Source organism: Phascolarctos cinereus, unplaced genomic scaffold (assembly GCF_003287225.1).
Source record: "Phascolarctos cinereus isolate Bilbo 61053 unplaced genomic scaffold, phaCin_HiC Scaffold_5;HRSCAF=322, whole genome shotgun sequence".
NCBI lineage: Eukaryota > Metazoa > Chordata > Mammalia > Diprotodontia > Phascolarctidae > Phascolarctos > Phascolarctos cinereus.
In genome coordinates this window covers 252,978,850-253,001,311 of record NW_027555958.1, presented here as the reverse complement: position 1 = coordinate 253,001,311, position 22,462 = coordinate 252,978,850, and the positions used below count along the sequence as shown (strand labels likewise).

General features: G+C 43.4%; 1 protein-coding gene across 2 annotated transcripts; it reads left to right on the top strand.

The window, feature by feature from the left end:
* The first annotated feature begins 5,296 nt into the window (after positions 1 to 5,296).
* On the top strand, positions 5,297 to 21,135 carry TP53 (tumor protein p53). 2 transcript variants are annotated; one of them, XM_020966467.2, is made up of 11 exons: positions 5,297 to 5,376; positions 13,770 to 13,879; positions 14,230 to 14,260; positions 14,376 to 14,579; positions 15,818 to 16,004; positions 16,107 to 16,219; positions 16,321 to 16,430; positions 17,247 to 17,383; positions 17,487 to 17,560; positions 19,249 to 19,355; positions 19,806 to 21,135. In XM_020966467.2, exons 2-11 carry the CDS (start codon positions 13,812 to 13,814, stop codon positions 19,888 to 19,890), a joined length of 1,116 nt encoding a protein of 371 aa, XP_020822126.1. In that variant the 5' UTR covers positions 5,297 to 5,376; positions 13,770 to 13,811; the 3' UTR covers positions 19,891 to 21,135. The 2 variants fall into 2 exon arrangements, with proteins under 2 accessions (XP_020822126.1, XP_020822127.1); XM_020966468.2 differs by having other exon boundaries at positions 5,350 to 5,459.
* Positions 21,136 to 22,462: the final 1,327 nt, after the last annotated feature.

The following is a 22,462-nucleotide window of genomic DNA, read 5'->3' as shown; positions in this document are numbered from 1 at the left end:
AAAAAGGGAGGAGGAATCCATGAGGGAGCTGGAGGTGACCTGGCTTGTTTTCTCCAGCTCCAGCTAAGTTGATGGCAACCAGAAAATCAGTGGTTAAGACTTCTGAGAAAAGGCATTAGAGATAGAATAGATTCCTTGGGCCTTGGCCCTGAGAAAATGGACAGGAAGTCAGTGATGGTTATCAGAGGGTTACAGTGATTGATCTCCACCATGACACATAATCTGGGTTCTGCAGGTTACAGATGCCTAGCAGGGAAGAGTCAAATCAACAAGCATTTATAGAGTATCTACTATGTGCCAGGTATTATGTTAAGTACTGGGGATACAAAGAAAGAGGAGGGGGAAAAAGTGGTCCCTGCTTTCAAGAAGCTCCTGGTCAAATGGTGAGAAACTGAACTGTAAGTATAAAACTTCCCTTCTCATTTCCATTGCTTGTACATCAACAAGTGTTTGTGATTATAAACTTAGCTCTTTCTTTATAGTGATTTTGCCTTTTCTCTCACTAAGTGTGGTCAATCAAGAAATGCATTTGGGTGCCTTAACTTTTGAGTATGTTGGGTTGAGTACCTAAATTCCTGCTTCTAACTGAGATGTGACTATGTACTCCCTTGGTATTTACTTAGCTCAGCTTTATTTAACTGAATTCAGGTATTCATTTTGATTTGAGCTGGAACCCCAGTGACAGAGAACTTGAGCATGCCTAGAGCTATGGTGAAACCTCCTCTCTCTCAGATATAGAGGGAGGGGAGGGAAAGGGAGGAGGGGACAGAGGAGAAAGTCCAGCCTCTGAGTTGGCCTATTAGGATATTGATTCTGCCTCCTTTCTGATGGGAAGGAGGAGGGAAAAGAACATTGACTCGTTGCAGCACTCTATAGCTACACTTAGTGTTGCATTCCCATCCCAACTTAAGAATCTACTAGTCCCAACTAGTTAAAACATTGGCCCAAACCTCCAAGAACCTTTCCCTCTCTTTCCCCAATTATAAGGGATTAGATCAGACTAGGAGCAAGCAGAGGGTAAAAACTTTGTCTTCATATCCCCAGCCTCCACTGAAATTTAGTACTTACTTTGGCATGAAATATCCTAAGGTCACAGAATCTCAGTTAGATTAGGCATCTGAGATGCCACCTTGTACAACCCACAACTAACAGGAATCCCCTCTACATGTCTGACAAGTGAATCATCCAGTTTTTGCCTGACAGCTTCTAATGCCACAAGACCTGCTTTCAAATCCCCACTTCTGATGCTCAAAAGTGTGGACACATCTGTGGAGAAGAGGCCAGCTATCCAAGGCAAGCCAGCCTAGCTGAAACAGAAAACACCCTGAGAAAGTCAGGAATTGACATGTGCCAGCTAGGTGACTCAAATCTCAACTTTTGTCTCCCTTCAGACTCCAGTGGAGAAAGCTCAGAGCCCTAAACCCAAGAGCCATGAGACTAGCAGGGCCCCACAGATTGCCCTATGGCCATCTTTTGATAGGAGCAATCACAGTAAAAGGGCCTATCCTCTTCAACACCAACCAATGACTAACTCCTACCAATGGAAAGTAGGCCCAAAAGCATCAGAGTTGCAGTGCCTCTTCCTCCTAGAGCAGACATTCCCAAACTTATTTGACCTACTGCCCCTTTTTCAAAAAAAAAATTACTCATTGCTCCCATGGAAATCTTTAACCCTTAGTTTTTTTTTTAATTTGTTTCATTTTTAAAAATATGTAAATTTTTTAAATGACATCTTAAATTTAATAATTTATTGTAAATTTGAGGGGTTTTCTGCATTAAAATTTTGATGATGAAATACTGTGTCATGTAACCATATCGTATTGTAGAGAAGTCAATATCCTGCTGAGGTATGCTGGACTTCCTGACCATTGGAAACAAGCTCGCCTACCAACACTTAAGACCTGTCAATAGACTTGACTACTGATTGGTTATAACTGCATTTTGTGTGTTTCTTTGGAAAATAATGTAATCACTACAACTTTGTTATACAACAGATGAAACGTGCAAACGGTTTTTCAAAATTTTCTTCTCTTCTCTTCTTTCCTTATGCTTCCACCACCTTCTTATTTTTATTCAATGCCCCCCAATTGCACCCAAGGCTACTACTACCTCCCTGGATCATTTTAGCAGGAACCTCTCTGGTCCTGCCTCTAGCCTAGCCCCTAAAGCATCATCCCAAAGAGCAAACCCTAATGATGATAGGGCCTGTCACCTGCTTCCCAAGTATCATATTGTCTTTTGTTGTTCAGTTGTGTCCAATTCTTCATGACCCTGTGGACCACAGCACGACAATGATGATCATGCAGTTTTCTTGGTAAAGATACTGGAGTGGTTTGCCATTTCATTCTCCAGTGGACTAAGGCAGGGGTTAAGTGACTTGCCCAGGGTCACATAGCTAGTAAGTGTGTGAGGCCACAATTGAACTCAGTTCTTCTTGACTCCAGGTCCAGCTCCCTATCTGCTGAGCCACCTAATTGCCTTACTTCCTCAGCAGCCACAACTATTGAACCTCCAGGAAAGTCTTTGGCTTTGTCAAATCGTTTGTAACCCAGATTTTCAAGCCTAGAATGTTTGCATAAGACACTCATTGGTGGAAAGAATGCATTTACCCCTATATGTAGGATACGTGTGCTGCCCACATAGGTCATGAGTATGTCCATGTGGTTTGGCTAAATACAGCTCAAGGAAAGCATGAAAACTATCTCTATAACATTGCCCACTCCCTTTCAAGGTGAATTTTGATTCTTGCCCTGGAGAGGAGTAAGAAAAGGGGCCAACCATCAATTGGGGAATGGCTGAACAAGTTGTGATATATGAATGTAATGGAATACTATTGTGTTATAAGAAATGATGAACAGGCTGATTTCAGAAAAACCTGGAAAGACTTGTCTGGTCTGATGCTGAGTGAAGTGAGAAGAACCAAGAGAACTTTGTACACAATAACAGCCACGTTATTCGATGATTAATATTGATAAACTTAACCCTTCCCAGCAATACAAGGATCTAAGACATCTCCAAAGGCCTTGTGATGGAAAATGCTATCCACATCCAAAGAAAGAACTATGGAATTTGAATGTAGATTGAAGCATACTATTTGCTAGGTTTTTTTTCTCTTCTGTTGAGTTTTCTTTCCTCTTTTTGGTGGTTCCTCCTATTGGTTCTAATTCTAACTTAAAACATCCCTAATGTGAAAATATGTTTAATAGGAATGTATATGATCTGATAGAGATCAGATTGTTTGCCATCTTGGGGAGGGTAGTGGGGAAGAAGGGGGAGAAAAATTTTAAACTCAAAAGCATATGGAAGTGATTGTTGATAAATCAAAATTAATTAATAAAAATAAAAATCAACTTAAAAAAAAAAAAGAAAAGGGGCCAAGAGGCTGGCTTCGATGTTCTCCTCTGAGAGAGGAGTACCAGATTAGAGTTCTATCTGTCTGCTGCCTTAAATATTGCTAGTCTAAGGGAATGGGTTTTTTTTTAAAACCTTTTTTTTTTAAACCAAATGGATCAAGCCTCTTTCATCATCCCTTAAAGGGAAAAAGTTGTTGTTGTTTGTCCTTCATTATCTAAGAGGACCTGGACATTAGGGAGGTGATACCACAACACACAAGTGAATTGGATTTAAGTGAGGGAGGGCTGTGCCAAGTCACCAGCCTCACTCTCTCCACCCCAGCCATCTTCATCCAGTGGCAAGATACAGATCAGGATGACTGGAGATGACACTGGATGAAGTGGGAAACCTTAGTCTTTTTAAGCTAAGGCCTTCAAAATGTCTCAATTAGACTGAGGCCGCAGTCATTCAGTGATTAAGGCTAGGTAAGAAATGAGGCTGAGTCTAGGCAAGGGAGGTAGGGAGGGAGAGGGAGAAAATTTAAAACTCAAAAGCTTATGGAAATGATTGCTGATAATTCAAAATAAATTAATAAAAAAAAAAAGAAAAGAAAATAAATGAGGCAGAGAATGGCCTCTTTACCTAGTCCAAAAAAAATCAATCTAGAAGGGGAAGACTGGCAGGGCTTCTTGCCAAAACAGAAACAACTGATATTTACATTCACTCTGAGACAGTCAGGGCCCAAGCAAGGGGAAAGGGTAGCCCAAGCTTATATCCAAAGTCTTGACTTCTTCCTACCAAATGCAAATGCAAAATACAAAAACCAAATTAGGAAAGATGATCTCAACTTTTTTTTTTGCCTTTCTTTGTATCCCTATTGATTAGCACTGTGATTGGCACATAGGAGGTGCTTAATTCCCACTCCTCATCTGAAAAATGAAGGGGTTGAATTCCAAGAATCCTTTCAGCTCTGAATCTATGATCCTATTACTAGATAGCCTCTAAGACCCCATCACCCAGCTTTCTCTCTCTCTCTCTTTTTTTTTAAGCAATTGGTGTTAAGTGATTTGCCCAGGGTCACACAGCTAGTGTCAAGTGTTTGGTCCGAGTCAGGATTTGAACTCAGGTCCTCCTGACTTCAGGACCGTGTTCTACCCACTGTGCCACCTAGCTGCCCTCATCCAGGGCATTCCATATTTAAAGAGTTGAAATTATCAGGGTTGTTTTCTTTCTTAACCTGAGCTAAAATCTGTATCTTTATGTGATTGCTTCTAGTTTTCCCCTCCCAGACAGAGCAAAACAAGTCTGAGAGGTGGTGTGTTACACTGGAACGAGTGTTCTTCCAATTCAATTCAACTGGATAAAATGTATCTAATATCTATGTGCAAGACTGGGAGAGCAAAAGAAAAATGGTAAAGTTCCGGCCCTCAAGAAGCTTACATTCTACCGGAGGGAGAGGAAACAACACATACACAAATAACTAGATAAGAAATACATACAGAATAAAAGAGAGACTGCAGTGCAAGTGGACCGAGGACCTCAGTTCAAATCAGTAATGGCCTTGAGCAAGTCACTTAACTTCTCTAAGGCCTCGGTTTCCTCATTTGTAAAATGGGGATAATAGGGGTTGTTGTGAGGATCGAATGAGATTACAGCACCTGGCACACACAGTAATCACTATACAAACGTTAGCTACCATGATTATTGTTGTTGTTAATTATTATTACGGGGTTGTTGTAGGAAGAATAATAACCTAAGATATAAAATAAAATATGTGGGACTTGGAGTCTAAATTGAATAGACTCCTGGGTCTTGATCGCTTGACCAGTCCGGACGTACGTGCTCAACAGGAAAATAAAGGAACTGAACTGGACCGAGTGCCTGGGGTCACTGCCAACTCCCTGGAACTAACCAACCAGCGAATAAGCCGCGCTGGTTCCGCCGCTGCCCTCACTTGCCATGGCGCCTGCCCGGCTTCCTGCCAGCAGCCTCGCTGGGGCTGCTGGGATTGGGGTTTTCCAGTCGCGTGTGCACAGGCTGGCGGTAAGTTTATACCACTCAAAGTTGGGAGCCGTGGTCGAGAGAGCAGGTTCGGGATCCCTGGCCTCCGCGGGGCCCTTCTCCAGGTAGCAGTTCTCCTTAATTTGGTGGGCGAGGCGGAGTTGCCCTGTTAAGGCTAAGTGTCCGGGGCGATTCGGGGAGTGGTTATAGCACCAGCCCAGGGCGATGCGGGTTTCGGAGGTTGGGATCATTAGAAAGTGGGGGTGGGGAATGGGGTTTCCCCGGCCGGTGAAAGGCTGAGGAGGGCACTTCGAGGAGTGGCTGTGCCTGAGTGGGTGCGCCCCCTTTGCTGCCCCACATTGTCCACGCTCCCTGGGTGGGTGGGTGGGGGTGTTCACGCACTAGTCTTTCTATCCAGGCCAAACCCCGAGGATGGGGAGGCGGGATGCTTTGTGAATGGCCAGCCGGAAGATCCCGAGGACTTTTGAGCTGCCAGTTTCTCCTAAGTTACTAGGGACGTTAGCGTGTCGACGGCCGGGGCTTTCTAAAGGGTGCATTTCGGGAGAGGGGGAGTGGGATCGGTCCACGTTTCGGGGCCGAGGCGGTCCACTCCCGGAAGGGGGGAGGAAGGCCTAGAGGTTATTTTCCCAGATCCTGCGGGTAAAGCCCCTGGAGCTGTGGGAAATAAAGACCAGCTTTCGGGCGACCCTTTGTCCCAGGCGGTGGAAAAGATATTCTTCACTGGTCTGGGGAACCATTGCCTTCAGGAAATACAGCTGGGGGGGGGGAACTGAGGTGAGCGGGATGGACTATGGCGCTTCTGCCGGGGCGGGGGAGGGGAAGGGGATGGGAGTAAGTCCAAATAAATCCGAACCTTATTAGTTACGAGCTCCCAACCCACCCATTTCCTTGGAGAACTCAGTATCCCTGTTGTGCCCAAAATTCTCCGACTCTGTTGTTTTTGAGGCCCAGATTGTGTTTCCTCCCTCTCGCCTCCCCCCATCTTGCATTTCCTGTTTTGGATTAACCCAGGTTAGGTCAACGCTGCCTCTGGAGGGTAGACAAGAATATACAGTAGACAGTTATTCAACTCACGATGATGACAAATTCATCACTTTTTCAGTCGTGAGATAGGGGGTTGGTTTTTTGTTTTTTTGAGAGGAAGGATTCATTTTGGAAAGAAAGAGGAAGTATTTCTTGTTTTCAAATACCTTTCTACCCCTCTTAGAATGGTATGTGCCACTCTCCGAGTAACTTGGCCGAGAGTGGACTCGACCTTTGCCAATAAGAGGGGAGGCGATCCCCTTTTTCCCCCTCCCCTCCTCTGGAGCTGGGTGGTACGTTCCCGTCTTCCTGGTCTGGGGATGGGAGACTGTGTACAACAGAGAGAAGGGGCGTTCCCAGGAAGCCAGTCGCTGAGCCTGGGTTAAGAGTCTTGCCAAAAAAAAAAACCAAAAAAAACCCCATGCAGTTCATTTCTAGTCCTGTACCCCAAAGAGATCAAGCAAAGAGAATAGGGATTCATCTATACAAAAATAGTTTTAATAACTTTTTGTGTTGCAAAGAATTGGAAACTAAGGGGGCGCCCATCAGTTTAAGTATAGCTGAGCAAATTATGGGAAATAATGAAATGGAGTTCTCTTCTGAATGCCATCATGGCTTATGGGGGAAAGGGCAAAGTAGAGCTGCTGGTAAGGACCAGTGAACCATAAAAACAATATACAAATTGACTAACATAATATAAAGAGAAACAACACTAAACTACATCAAAATTCATATTAAATGGAATGCCCAGTATCAATTCCACAGGACCAGTGATGAAACTCCTCTTCCTCTTGGTAGACAGATGGTGAGCTAGGGTTATAGAGTGTTGCACGTGATAAATACAGGCACTGTAGAGGTTTTGTTTTGCTTAACATTTTTTCTTGTTGCACAGAAGGATTTATTGTGGGATTTGGAGTGGGAAGAGGAGATTATTAGGAAGCTACTATCATAGAAAAAAATAAAAATCATCAATAAAGCTTTTTTAAAAAAGGAGACGAGGGTAGGGATAAACCAGAAAGTAGAGGAAAGAAAGGAACATGTATAAATGGAAAGAAAGTTGAAAAAGGACCAGAAATTCTAGAGTAGGATGTCACTATTAATTTCAGGATAAAAGGGTGTGTGTGTGTGTGTGTGTGTGTGTGTGTGTTGTGTGTACACACACACATATATATATATATAACTACTTCCCTTGACAATGGACTTACATGTTGTTGCATGTGATTAGTAATTGAGTCCCTAAAATGTGCAAAGGATAGGATTTGGCACTAGATAGAGTAAATGACTTCCCCTTGGGGACAGTATTAATAAATATTGAAAGCTAAAATTCAAACTAGGCCTTCTGACACCAGGCTACCTCTTGTTATTGGTATTATGCTCTGGGAAGTTTATTGGGGAAGGCAAGATGGAAGATGACTCAATTTTTTTTTTTGGAAAACCAGTTTAATCCTAAAATGTTCTACAACTGGCGTCAGTACTTTTAAAATGCTTGTAAGGCTTCTCCTACTGCTAATGAGTGACGTCATTACTGTTTGTTGTTTCTGGAGGGGTGTGTGTTGGGGAGAAATACAAGACTTAATAGCCTCATTGAATAATACCATTATATAACATTTCCCCCTGAAGTTCTTCTCCAGTGCCATCTCCTCAAAATGTGGAGGTGAATGTAGGGAACCTATGAAGGACATGCTAGCATAGCAAAAACTCTGGAGGTAGTTCCTATCAAACTAGAAAGTCTTCATCTACGTGCCTAGATGTGTTATGTGTTTATCCGCTGAGGATCAGCCTAGCTTAATGTGGAGAGGTTCATCACCAAATTGGCCACAGAATGATGTGAAGGCCATGGCAATTCTAAACTCATTGTCAAATCACCTACTTATCAGGCATCTTTGTAGTCAAGCATGTTGCTATAGAAAGAACACTGATTTGGAGTTGAGGGGCTCAGGGTGCAAATCCCAGCTTTACCACTTAACTACTTTGTGATATTGGATGGGTCACTTAGCTTTCTGGTTTCCTTATCTGTAAATGACAGGGTAGAGCTAGCTGACTTCTAAGGTCCCTGTCAGCTGTGATCCATTTTAATGCTCATTCACTCAAAAGTGGATGGCCCTTCCATTAAACAACTAATTTGCCAATGTCTTTTACTAAAAATTAAACACTGACATTGTGCCTGACCGTGTATTTACCACACATACAACCTCTATTCCAGGAAACCGTTATTATCCAGAAACATTAATTGAAAGACAAGGGGAGGGGAGGGAAAAAAAAGAAATTTGCATGATGACTTTGTTGTGTATTTGGAGAGAATAGCACATTGTACATGCTAGATTAGCGGTTAGTTTCAAGTGCAATCTTTTTTATTGTACTGTGTTATGGAAATGTTTGTTTTGTTTCATGAATCAAAAATAATATAAATTTGTTACACCAAAAAAAAAGCAAGCCTACCATCTACAGAGGTCTGGGTCTGGCACAAAGTCTTGGGGATACAAAGTAATACAAGATATTGTCTCTACTCTTAACCATCTAGTAAGGTAGGATATGTATATAAAGAGATAATAATAACAAAGATAGTTGTTAAAGCTTTGAAAGACTGCAGTACACCCTGGAGCCACTTTATAAATTCACTCAACAAACATTAAGTGCTTACTGTATATGGAGTACTGTGCTAGAAAAATTCAGATAAAACACAGTGCCTGCATCATGGAGTTTACAGTGCAGTAAGCGAAAGGGGAAAATTGTGATTTATATAAGTGAAGAATAATGTTGTAGAATTTTCAGAGGGGCTAGGATACCATCAGGAAAACCCAAGAAGGTTGAATGGTTTAATTCGACTGAAGTGCATGAAAAAATAGTAGAAGAATGACATTCAGTTCAATTCAACAAATATTTATTAGTCACTTCTTATATGCAGGCCACTGTGCTAAGGAAAGGTACACAGATAATTAAATATAAAGTAAAATGACTTTGCTTTTGCTTATTTGTAAATCTTTAAGCAGCAGAAAGCATCAATAAGTGTAAGTCAGTAAAGATCCCCTGTAGAAGGTGACATGAACGAGTTCCGCTTTGAAAGAATCTAAAGATTCTCAGAAGGGGACACAAGGAAGGAGGGTGTTCCAGGCATGAAGCACAGCCTAGACAAAGGCAGAGGGGCAAGAGATGGAATCACATGGGAAAGGAACACTGGGCCAATTTGACTGGAGAGGAGGATATCTGCAAGGGGAATAGTAGAAAGGTAAAATGCTGGATGAGTAGGTGAGAGATAGGTGGAAGAGGGCGTGGGAGAAATTTGTATTTTATCCTAGAGACAACAGGAAACACAGGAGTTTTTGTGGTGTTGTTTTTTAACTTAGTAAGAGAGTGACGTGGTCAAATCTGTGTTTTTGGAATATTAATTTGGCAGTCGTGTGAAAGACAAACTAGCTAGACTTTGAGGCTGGGAGAGCAATTAGGAGGCTACAAAAAATAGTCCAGGTGACATAAGGGCCTGAAATAGGATGGTACCTGACTGATGAGAAAGGGACTGATGTGACAGAGAACTGGTGAGGCTGGGCAACTAGTTGGATGTGGAGGTTAAGAGGAAGAATAGGGGTGCCCTGGAAAGAGACAGGGTTCCAGAAATATAAGAAGTCCTGCTTTGGTCATGTTGAGTTTTCCATGCCTGTGGGATAATGAAGTAGAAATTTCCAGAAGGTAGTTGGTAATTCCAGATTGGAGTTTGGGAAAGAAAAAAATAAATTAACAATCAATCAAGAACCATTCATTAGGTACCTGTTATATGGCAGGTACTGGGGGTGCAAGTACAAAGTATAAAACAATGCCCACGTGTACGTGAGACCTGAAGTGACAACAAGGGTGACCCAAATGTCTCAGTGCAGTTTTGAGCAATTAGAGATTAAATCCTATATATGCAGAATAAATATAAGGAGAATAAACGCAAAGGAGTTAAATAAAAAGAGAGGGATGGCGCTAGCAGTTAGGGAAATAAGGAAAGGCTTCAGAAAGTAGTGCTTGAAATTGTAACTTAAAGGGACAAGTGAAAAAAGGGCACAGCCAGGCACTAAAGTTGACCAGAACATAGCTACAGAGATGGGAAATGGAATGTTGTGTGAAGAAGAAAAAAACAGAAAGAAGGCCAATGCAGCTGCATCATGGAGTTCAGGAAGAAGAATATTATGTAATAAGGCTGGGAAGATAGATTGGGGCCAGGTGGTATAGGAATTTCAAGCCAAACAGAGAAGTTGGAGTTTACTGAGAATCACACAGTAAGATTTGTGCCTAAGGAAAATCTCTTTAACAGTTGTAGAGAGGATGGACTGGAGTGGGAAAGAGACTTGAAGCAGGGAGAGCAATTCTGTTGCAACAATCTAGGTGTGAGGTGATGAGAGCCCAGGACAGCACCTTTGGGATTCAGCATAGGAGGCAAGTAGGAGTAGGAACAGAGTGAGAGAACAGTGTTACAGAAGCCAGGGAGAGGACAAAGTATCCAGGTGGAAGGGGTGTTCATGTGGCAAAAACTGCAGAGAGATTTTGGTATCATGGGGACTGAGAAAAAGCCATCGAATTTAGCAGTTAAAATATTGGTGGGTCAGATGGTCAAAAAGTATTGAAAGGCAGTTCTGAAAATAAAGGCAAACTATGAAAAAAAAAAGTTCCAAGTAACTAATAATAAAATAACTCTGAGGTTCTACCTCATGCCCATCAGATTGACAACAAATGAAAACATTAAAAAGCTTTTCTTCAAATCTCAGCTAAAGCTTCTGCAAGAAGCCTTTTCTGATCCTCCTTAATCTTAGTACCTCCTCCAGTTTATCTTGTATGTATCTTAATTTGTACATGGTTATTAGCATGTTGTCACCCTTTCGTTTTTTTGGTTTGCTTTTTTTTTTTGCGGGGGGGGGAACAGGGAGGAGCCATTCTTTCTATTTCCAGCACTCAGCACTTCATCTGGGATATATTCAGACCTTATAAAGTGTTGACATAACCACAAGGTATTTATATTTTCTACATGTGTGGCCTGGAGCAAGTGAAATGAAGGGGCTGAACTATTGGCATCTCCAAAGTTCCTTCCAGCTGTAGATCAATGATCCTGTGATCAAGATCTCGCCACTGTACAAGGAGCAACTTCACAGAGAAGCCAGCACATCAGTTTCACAGAGCTTATCCCAAGTGCAGTAAGAGAAGCAATTCTCAGGGGCAACTAAGTAGCCCAGTGGATAGAGCACCGGCCCTGAAGTCAAGGAGTATCTGAGTTCAAATGCAGCCTCAGACCAAACACTTGACACTTACTTACTAGCTGTGTGACCCTGGGCAAGTCACTTAACCCAAATTGCCTTTAAAGAAGAGAGAGAGAGAGAAGCAATTCCCAGCAATGGAAATCCCAAGAGTTAGAGTTTAGGAGGGGAATAAACTTATTGTGGTGTACACCTATCTGCTAGGCTCAAAAGTTTTTTTACTGTAATTTTTAAAGTATTAATAAGCATTTCTTTTTTTTCTCCCTTCTACGTCCTCTACTCTTACAGGGGAAAAAAAGGAAAACAAAATCCTTTTGTTCTCCTGGTTCTGCTCTATATGAGTTCATCCAAGTCTTAGGTTTCTCTGATGCAGATGGCTCTGGTGGGGAGAGTGAGGCTGGTGACTTTGCACAGCCCTCTCTCACTTAAATCCAATTCACTTGCGTGTTATGGCATCACCTCCCTAATGGGGAGGTCCTCTTGGAGAATGAAGGACAAACAACAAGTCCAGCACACACAATAACTTCTTTACAATATGATACCTGACATAATATTTCACCACAAAATTTCAATGCAGGAAAAGGAAAAAAAACACATTTACAGTAAATTATTAAATTTAAGATGTGTCATTTAAAAAAAATTTATTAAATGATACCCCCAAAAAATTGCTCATCACCCCCATGGAAATCTCTAACCCTTTAACAGTTTTTTTTTGAAATTTGTATCATCAGCTCACGTAGGCATAGACCCAGGACATTTCCTAGCAAAGGCATCTAACAATGTTGGTTTATAAGGAGAAAGATCAGAAGTAAACTTAGCTCTTCTTTAGCACAGCTGATTAGTCAAGAATTGGGGGCATAAGTAAGGGTGTTCAAAAAATATATAATAAACCTGAACATTTAGAAGCTATATGTTTCATTGCATCATACCTCACATAGCACTTTGTCTTTCTACTCTCGGATATGCTTGTCTTTATTGTAGTTATTATATGTTACTGTTATTATCAGTATGGACTGTCGCATTAGTGAGTAGAGGCTCCCTAAGGACAGGGATGGATTCTCACTCATCTAGACTTTGTGTCTTATCTTGTACATAATAGATAAATAATGTGTATATATCGAAAGCACAAATCTGACCCAGAGAAGATTGCTTTAATGAGGATATTAGGTAATCATAGTCATAGTCAACTAGCCCTTTTTTTTTCTTTGGCTAGGCAGTGGGATTAAGTGACTTGCCCAGGGTCACACAGCTAGTAAGTGTATTGCGTCTGAGGCCACATTTGAACTCAGGTCCTTCTGAATCCAGGGCTGGTGCTCTATCCACTGCGCCACCTAGCTGCCCCTCAACTGGCATTTATTAAATGCCTTTGGTGTAACAGGCACTGTGCTAAACAGTGGGGATACAGAGTCAAAAAACAGCCCCTGCTTTTGAAGAGCTCACAGTTTAAGGTGGAAAACAACATGCAAACAACAATGTATAGACAAGATATATACAGGATGAATTGGAGCAATCTCAGAGGGAAGGCATTGCAATTAAGGAAGACTGGCAGAGGCTTCTTGCAGAAGGTGGGACATTAGCTGAGAATTGAAGGGGGCGGGGAGGTAAGACGTAGAGATGAAGAAAGAGCACTCCAGGCATGGGGGATACCATGGGGTGTCTGATAAAAGAATAGCAAGGAGGCCAGTGTCACTAGACTGTCAAGGACCTGGAGAGGAGGAATAAGGTTTAAGAATACTGGAAACGTAGGAAGGAGCAAAGTTATAAAGGGCTATAAAGGCCGAACAGAGGATTTTATATTTGATCCCTCAAAATAATAGGGAGCCCCTGGGGAGTTTATTGAATGGGGTGTGGTATATGGTCAAGCCTGCATTTTAGGAAGATCAGTTTGATTGGATTGAGGTGGGGAGAGATAAGGCTGGGAGATCAACCTTCAAAATATTGCAGTAGTACAGTCAAGACAGAAGGGAGCATACACTAGAGATGTTACAAGGGTAGAAACAATGGGACGTGACAACTGATTGGATGTGGGGTGTAAAAGAGTTAAAGGATGACTATACTTGAAAAGGCCAGCCTACTGTCTTAAAGCTCTAACCTCAGGAAACTACAGGGTACAAAGGGGCAGGGTTGAGCCTAATGGTATCTTTTCTCTCCCTTCCTTCTCTACAGCCCCAACACAGCCATCACAAAACTGCCCTCCTGAGGCCTGACATGGAGGAATCACTGTCAGATCTGGAGCCCCCACTGAGCCAGGAGACCTTCTCAGACATATGGAATTTGTGAGTAAAGGGTGGGGTATGAAATTCCCAACATTACTTACTTATCAACCATGAGTCTTTTTCATAAATGTTACTAAGTTCTCTCTCGGCTCCCTCATCATAGGTGGATGTTGAGAGTTAGAAAGACCCCTAGAGTCTCAGCCCTTTCCTTTTTGGGGATGTGTGAACTGAGACTCAGAGAGGTAGATGACTTGCCCAGATAGTGGCTCCACTTCTCCCCACTGTTCCCCTTATTGTTAGGCTGTGTGTCTAGTTGTCCCATGTCTCTTCCAATTCTCCCCTACCCCCACCCCCCAACATAAATGAGAAACGATGGAAACGGTTTCAGATATTTCTTTCTTGCCTTTCAGACAATGGAACAATATGCCAGATGATTTATCGGTATGAACTTGGTGGGAGGCAGGAAGAACAAAGGGGCCAGGGTTGGGGGTGGTGGGAAATGTGGTTTCTCTGATTCACTTTCTGATCTCCCTGTCCTCTCTCCATTCATCCCCAGAACATAGATGATATACAGTTTGCCTCACCAGACGATATAAACTGGCTGGGAAATGAGGAAGAAAACCCTGGACTTCAAGTGCCTGCACCTCCAGTTAACCTGCCTACATCGTCTACCGTTCCATCCCGAAAGGACTATCCTGGGGAGTATGGCTTCAGGCTTGGTTTTCTACACTCCGGAACAGCCAAGTCTGTCACCTGCACGGTCAGTAGGGAATTGGGGGGGGGAGAGAAAAAAAGATTGGGGGGGTAGAGAAAAGGAGGGAGAAAAAGAAGATGAGAGAGAGTGAGAGACAGAGCTTAATGAGTTCTGATGGAATTGATCTCTGCCCTTTAATCATCTCTCATTTTATTACTTCCCTGACTTTTTCAGAGGTAGAATCCACAGAACTAGACCTCTTGGTAGATATGAGGGAGAAGAAATAGTGGAGGATGACCCAAAGGGTTTTTAGCCCTTTGATTTTGGGCGATGATTTTTGAGTATTGCCTTTTGGGTTGTTAGATCCTTGTGATCTCTCCTTATGGCTTTGATCTGTACCTCTCTGAGTAGCATCTAACTTTTCACTAGAATAGACAGCCTCTCCTCACCTCACCTTCTCCTCTTGTGATGTGTGGCCACCTGATGCAGGAGTAGTGCTTTAGTAAGCACTTTTATATCTGCCACTGCAGGGCTCAGCTCTGACTAAATATTTGTTGATGATGACACTGATGACCTTGCCTTTCCTCCTAACATCATACTCATCACTTCCGTCATCCCCTTCTCTTAGCTGACTGACAGAGCCCCCCACTCTGGTTCAAGTCTTCATCACATCTGGCCTGGACTATTGTAATACTAACCTCTCTTACTGTTTTCTTAGCTGCAATCTCTGTCCTTCCTCTAATAGATCCTTAATATTTCACTCTGCTGCATTAGTAATATTACTGATTCACAGATGCAATTGATTACCTCATCCCTTTAAATCTTCAGTGGGTCCCTCTTTATCCCTAGAACAATAAAAATACTAGACTGCATAGCCTGCCTTTTGAGGCTTGTTTCCTTATATTTCTGAACATGCACACAGTTTATACTCTTGCTGACCAAGCTGTTTCCCCCATACACACTTACTACTTCTGCCGTAAAAACCTTTATCTGTTCTTTTTCCCCTGCCTAGAAGACCCTTTCCTTCCCATCTCTACCTTCAGAATCCCTTATAACCCAAATTGGATGCCACCTTTTCCGTAGAACCAACCTCTGATCACCCAAGCTGGAGGTGATCTCATGGACTCTCACATCTGTTTTATGCCCCTTCACCTTGTCATAGATTATTTGTGTCTTAGCAGGCTGTAAACTCCATGAGGGCAGGTACTATCTTACTTGTTTTATGTCTCTTGCACGTAGGGATCACTCAGTAAATATTTAATTGACTGGCCTGTGACTCTGCTTTTCGTTGGCTTTCCCCACAGTACTCCCCTGAGCTGAACAAGCTGTTTTGCCAACTGGCCAAAACCTGCCCTGTCCAGCTCTGGGTCACTTCACCACCACCTGCTGGTGCCCGAGTTCGAGCTATGGCTATTTATAAGAAGTCAGAACACATGACCGAGGTGGTTAAGCGCTGTCCCCACCATGAACGATGCACCGAGCACATAGATGGTGAGACCAGAGACACTCAAATATGGGAAAGGCAGGGAGTGGAGGAGGAAGAACTGCCCTCAGCCTTGACCCTCCTAATACTTTTTCCCACCTGCCCTGTAGCCCTGGCACCCCCACAGCACCTGATCCGGGTGGAAGGAAACCTACGGGCTGAATACCTTAATGATGCCACCACCATGCGCCAGAGTGTGTCCATTCCTTATGAGTCCCCAGAGGTATGGTTCAGGACACCTTCGTCTGCAGGGTTGGGGCACTCAGCAGTGGTGACCTATTGGGGAGGAATCGCTGAGCAGATGTTGGGTCTTCTCACTTCCAGGTCGGCTGTGATTGCACTACAATTCATTACAATTATATGTGCAACAGTTCCTGCATGGGGGGCATGAACCGACGCCCCATCCTCACCATAATAACTTTGGAAGACTCCAGGTAATGTCTGCCCCTGTGGGCTCTCCCCAGTCAAAGAATCCCAGATCTCTCTCTGTCTTTCTGTCTCTCTCTCTCTCTTGTTCTTTCTGTCTGTGTCTTCTCGGTCTTCAGAGTCCAACTACCTACTCCATTCTTCCTGTGGCCCCTCATGTCCCTCAAAGCTAACTCCTCTTGACCCAGCTCAGCTGTTATCCCCTCAGCTAGGAATAATTTGTTCCACAGATTTCTCATAGCACTTTACCAAGAGCTCAAATTCTGCCTTGTGTTAAAGTTTCTTGAGGGCAAGAAATGTTTTGTTTTTCATCTTTGTATCCCCATTGCCTACCATGATACCTTGTACATAAATGCTTAATTAATGTTTATTGAAGTGAATTAGAAAAAAACATATCAGCCATTACTAACTCCCTTTTGAGCACACGGCAATATCCATTTCAGCAACATTAAAGATTATTAGTGCAGTTTCCAACTTTAATAGCTTTGGGGATTTTTTGGATGCCCTATATTTGAACTTTGTCATAAGCTATTTTGTAAGAGTTGTACCAAATAAAAAACCATCGATGGTTTTTAAGTTCCTAACTTTCCAGACGTCCTCCCCAACCACACTAACATATTCATCCACTCAGATCTCTTCACTCTTCTGTCACATCCCACCTCCAATTTCTCTGACTTAAGGTACATTTCGACCTGTCATTCTTCTGCTTGCCTGTGCCTATGTTTCCTTTTCTTTGGGGGGTAGGGAGGTATAAGGGGGAAATGAAAAAAGAAAATTAGGAGGCAGACATGAATATTGATTCCTCTACCCCATCCCTTTCTTAGCGGTCAACTCCTTGGACGTCGAAGCTTTGAAGTACGTGTATGCGCCTGTCCTGGAAGAGACCGAAGGACTGAAGAGGAAAATTTCCGCAAGAAGGGAGGTCACAACCCACAGCCATCCTCTGAGAGCAATAAGCGGGGTATGGGTGGGGAAGAGACTGGGTTGAGGGTGACTGGGGGCTGGGGAGACAGACTAATGAAATGGGAGTCACTTGTTGACTCGCCTTCATCGATGTCTTCTAGCATTACCCACAACTCCTAGCAGCACCCCCAAGGCTAAAAAGAAGCTAATGGATGGAGAATATTTCACCCTCCAGGTATGATAAATTAGATGAATCATACCCAAGGTTCTTCTTTAACCCTCTTGCTGACAAGTCTGTGGCCCTTTCCAGATCAGAATACTAGGTGATCTAAGGTAGGACAGGTGAGGATCTAGGTAAATCACACCAGCCTACTCCATTGCTGTTGTCCAGGAGTGGAAGGGAATCAAGAATAGCTCTGTGTCTTGGCCGGTCTGAGTCTTTCAGGGTTTGCCCCCTTGTTCTTTCTTGGTTTTGATCCCTATCCACAAGAGTTCATGTGGTATGATGAAAAGTGTTAAATTTGGAGTGAGGAAACTTATTTGAGTAACCAGTGCAGCTTGGATTTAGTTGTGTAATCATGGGCAAGTCATTTAATTCCTCTGACCTACAGTTTCTTCATCAACAATAGTTGTCCTACATGAGTGCTCAGGGAGAAAAGCTTTGTAAACCTTAGTAATCATATCACTGTATGTGTTAGATTGTTTATAAAGCCAGCACTAAGTGAGGTGGTTTTTTCCCCTTTCCTACCTGTATTTTGCCTGCAGTTAGCATACATGGCCACCAGGTGGTGCTTGTGACTCCAGCCTAGCTAACAGTAGGCCTGAAATCAAGAGCCTACCAGTGCTTTTCCCTTTTTCGTAAAAATAGAGCTGTTTTGGAGACTGTTGATAAGACCCAAGTTCCAAGGGCCAGCTAGGTGGCGCAGTGGATAGAGTACCAACCCTGGAGTCAGGAGGACCTGAGTTCAAATCTGGCCTCAGACCAAACACTTGACACTTACTAGCTGGGTAACCCCTGGGCAAGTCAGTTAACCCCAATTGCCTTAAAGACCAAGTCCTAACTGCACATGAACAGTTGTTATTATCTTTTCAGATGCCAGTCAATGAGACTAAAGAAATGAAATGTAGATGTTTAGCTGGCATTGAGTGAGAAGGGTATTAAAGATGTGACTCTAATCAAATAATGATAGTTAGGCATTAGCTTTTTGGGAGGAAGTTGGATACAGTGCAAAACACTCAAACATGATACCTCTCAGCTAATTCTTAATAGGCTTGATGATAATATTCCGGAGTCTGTTAACTTTAGACCAAAGCTTTCAGTAACAGACAGGGCTTCTACGACTTGACTTAAGCTTGAACACAAGCCCCTCTTCCTCAGCCAGGATCTTTAACAGGCCTTACCCTCAGGTGCTCAATAAATGTTTGTGGAATGAATTTCCTTAGCAAGGGAACTTTGCTCACACCTCTTTAACAGAAGCTGTACAAGACTGGCTCAACACAAAATAAAAATACCAGTGTGGTAGTTTGTGGAGGCATTTTTCCTTGCAAACTGCTTTGATTCTAGTCAAAAGGAAGTAACTTTCTACACAAAGAAAAGAGAATTATTGCCTCTTCTAACAGCTTTTTGTTTTTGCAGTCCGGGTTAAGTGACTTGCCCAGGGTCACACAGCTAGTAAATGTCTAAGGCCAGATTTGAACTTAGGCATTTTTAGCCATTTATTCTTTTACCAAGTGAAATTTAAATATAGGAACAAGGTTTGTACATTAAGTACTCCCTCTTTAATGGAATTTAATAGTTATGAAATCCACCTTTTACTCTGGTGACTTGTGCCTAGGACAACAATCAAATAGGTTTTCAGAGTTTAAAGTATTTTCTTTATGTGTCTATCATCATCTTCTTCACTTCTCCCTACAAACATCTAGATCCGGGGTCGCCACCGCTATGAGGTATTCCGGGAGCTGAATGAAGCCTTGGAACTGAAAGATGCTCACAGTGGGAAAGAAGCTGAGGGGAGCTGTCCCCACCGCAGGTGGGTATCCCAAGCCGGTGCCTGCTGCCTTCCAAGTTAAGTCCCTGCCAACCAGCCTACCCATACAGGAAGTTCTGACCTTTGGCTGAGAGATCTCTGAGGGAAAAGATGTTGTGGGTTTGCCACCCTGGCCACAATTTATCTGGGGGGGGGGGTTGGCAATGGGAGTCAGGGTACAGCTGGCAAAGATGAAAATAGCCTTGATAAAGCCCTTGTCCTGATAAATCCCATCCCATAAGGAGCACTTATGTTCATCCTGTTTGTATACTCACTTAGAGTTGGCCTGTCTTTCATGTGAGCACTCCAGTGATATTGCAAGTATAGTTGAGGTCAGAGACTATGTGTCCTGCTTTTATTAGCACACAAGTGATGGCTAATAAGTGCTTATTAAATAAGCTTCTGTGACTGTTTTCCCAGCTTTATCTCCTCTAAACTATGTGTTTCCTACAGCCAATTGAAGTCCAAGAAAGGAGATTCTACCCCCTCTCAAGGCAAAAGACTTTTGGTGAAAAGTGAAGTTCCTGACTCTGACTGAATATAATCACCCCCATCCCCCAGACCCTCTGTTTCTTATTTCCCACATACAGCCTCTTTTCCAAGATTCCCAATCTTTAGCCTTCCCCTTTCTTCCACCTTGAATGTCTAAAGCTCAAACAATATTGAGGTGTCCTTTGCTAAAACAGATAATTAAGGAGGCCTTTCTCCACTAGGCTGTGCTCCCTCACTTTGTTGTGCAGTTGTCTGCTTCTTTATGACCCCATGGACCATAGCACTCCAGTACCGTCCAAAGGGTTTTGTTGGCAAAGATACTGGAGCGGTTTGCCATTTCCTTCTGCAGTGCATTAAGGCAAACAGAAGTTAAGTGACTTGGTCACACTACTACTAAGTGTCTGAAGCCAATTTGAATTCGGGTCTTCCTGATTCTAGGCACCACTTTATGTCTACTGAGCCACCTAGCTGTCTTCGCTCACTTTCGCGTCTCTAAGAGGGGGTAGTGCTATCTGAGAAAAGTATTCTAAATAAAAATATTGGGAGCATTGGAATCATTGACTGAGGAAAGAGGCCCCCATGTTTTATAGGTGAGGAAACTAAGGCCAAGAGAGTGATTTGCCAAGGTCACAGATAGTAAGTGAGAAACAGGATTTAAACCCAGAGCTCCAAAAGTGATGGGTATGCTTCCGTTCAGCCACACTGCCTTTCTAGACTAGAGGCCTTGCTTAGAGCCATGATGGTTTCTTGAAACTGTTACATGTGTTTCTGCCATTTTGGAAAGTGTGTGCACATTCACTTAGGCATGTGTTCCTGGTAAGGTGGGGGAGGGTGACGGAAAGAAGTCAGGAAAGTGGGTGGTCACAAATAGTTGTTGATGGGTTGACATCTGTGATAAAATGAGCTGTCTTCTCCCCACCCCCAGGATTTAGACTCTTAAATGCTCACTGGAATGTGCTTCTACCAAAATGTTCTGTGCCCTCTAGCCTTAAGCTAGACTCTGAAGTTTTATTTTCACTCACCTCTATTTAGCATTTCCATTCATGATGAATGTAGGCAGCAAACATTTTGAGAAAGGAGCCATAAGTTTCACCAAACTGCCAAAGGGGTTTGACGTAAAAATGGTTAAGAACCCCAGTGCTAATCTCAGATTCTCAGGAAAGCGAGGTGAACTTTTCTCCACCCTCAGATTCCTCCTTCCTCATTTTCTCCCACAAACTCTTACCCCTTTTTTTGTACCTTTTTGCTATTTTTATAGAATTTCTTATTTTCAAATAAAGAGTTAATACTAGTTGTCCATCTGATGATGCTAAAACGCTAGGGGCCTCTTGGGGGAGCAGAGGGAAGGAACCATAATGGGGGGGGGCTTGAAGGGGAGGGAACAGGCTCCTAGTTCCAGGAGTGAAACAAAGCATGGGGACTGGGTCAGTCTGCGGGCTGCATGACAATGAGGGGGGCTGTCTTATTCACACCCTTCCCCCCAGTCCTATTCATAACTCTAGGTCCTCTCCACTGTCCCCTTCCCCAGGAGGGCAAGACTAGAGGGGGAGGGACTCACAGCTTCTGCCCTTTCTACTTCCCCAGGGATGGAACTACTATCCCTTCATCTGCCTTTCCTCAAGGATTATGGGATTTAAGGGTCCAATTTAGCAAATCTAGGCAGCCAGGGTGGCCATCTGCTCCCCAGGAGTGTGGGGGATGGGAACAATGGAGCTGCAAGATTCCAGGGTACTGGAGCAGAGTGGGGACTGGTGAGAGGCAGGAGTTGGGGGGCTTCTGTCCCAATGTACCCAGAGAGTGAAGGGGCAGCTGAGGTGAGAGCTGGGAGCTGGGGTGGGGGCAGGGAAGGAATCTGGCATCTCTTCAGGCTGGGCTGAATGCCAGGCGATTAGATGAATTGAAGCTTTAAACTCTGCCAGGAAAACCTTTGAAAAGACTTTTTTGGGGATGGGAGGGCAGGGTTGGTTTAGGGGGAGGCTCAGTGTTTCCCCATTCGGTTCCCAACTTTGACTGTTGGGGAGAGTAGGGCAACAAAGAGGATTCCCCTCCTCCCCAGTTATCCAGCTTACAGTGCTAGGTGCCTCCTCCCTGCATCTTAAAGAGAGGGGGACCTCCCTAGGGCTGACCACCTAAGTGGTCAAGGTCAATGTCTAGTCTCTAGAGCTTTGGGTGTAACTAGGCCTCAGAATCCATAACCAAAGAACACCCCGCCACAGAACAGATCCCCTGGACACAATATCCTGCTGCTGCACATGAGCTCTGGATTCTCATAGGGGAAACCTTAGGAATCTGTTGACCCCCTTAAATTTGAGACCTTGAAAATTAAAGCCAAATGCCTAAACTCTCCAAGAGCCCTCTGCCACCACTTTGTTGAGTCTGGGAGACATACGTCTTTTGCAAGATATTGCCTCTTTTTGAGTCTTTTAAGGCAAGATCACTACCTGCCCTCTCTTATACCCCCTTACATTTCCCAATGTTCAGAGTCTTTGGTTCTGTCTCCCACTACAAGAGCTGATTACTTAGAATTCCACCAATCATTCCCACATGGATGCTGGCCTAGTCTAACTAAAAGCATTGGCAGAACTGGATTCCAGACCCAAGCCCCTTGACTCCAAAGG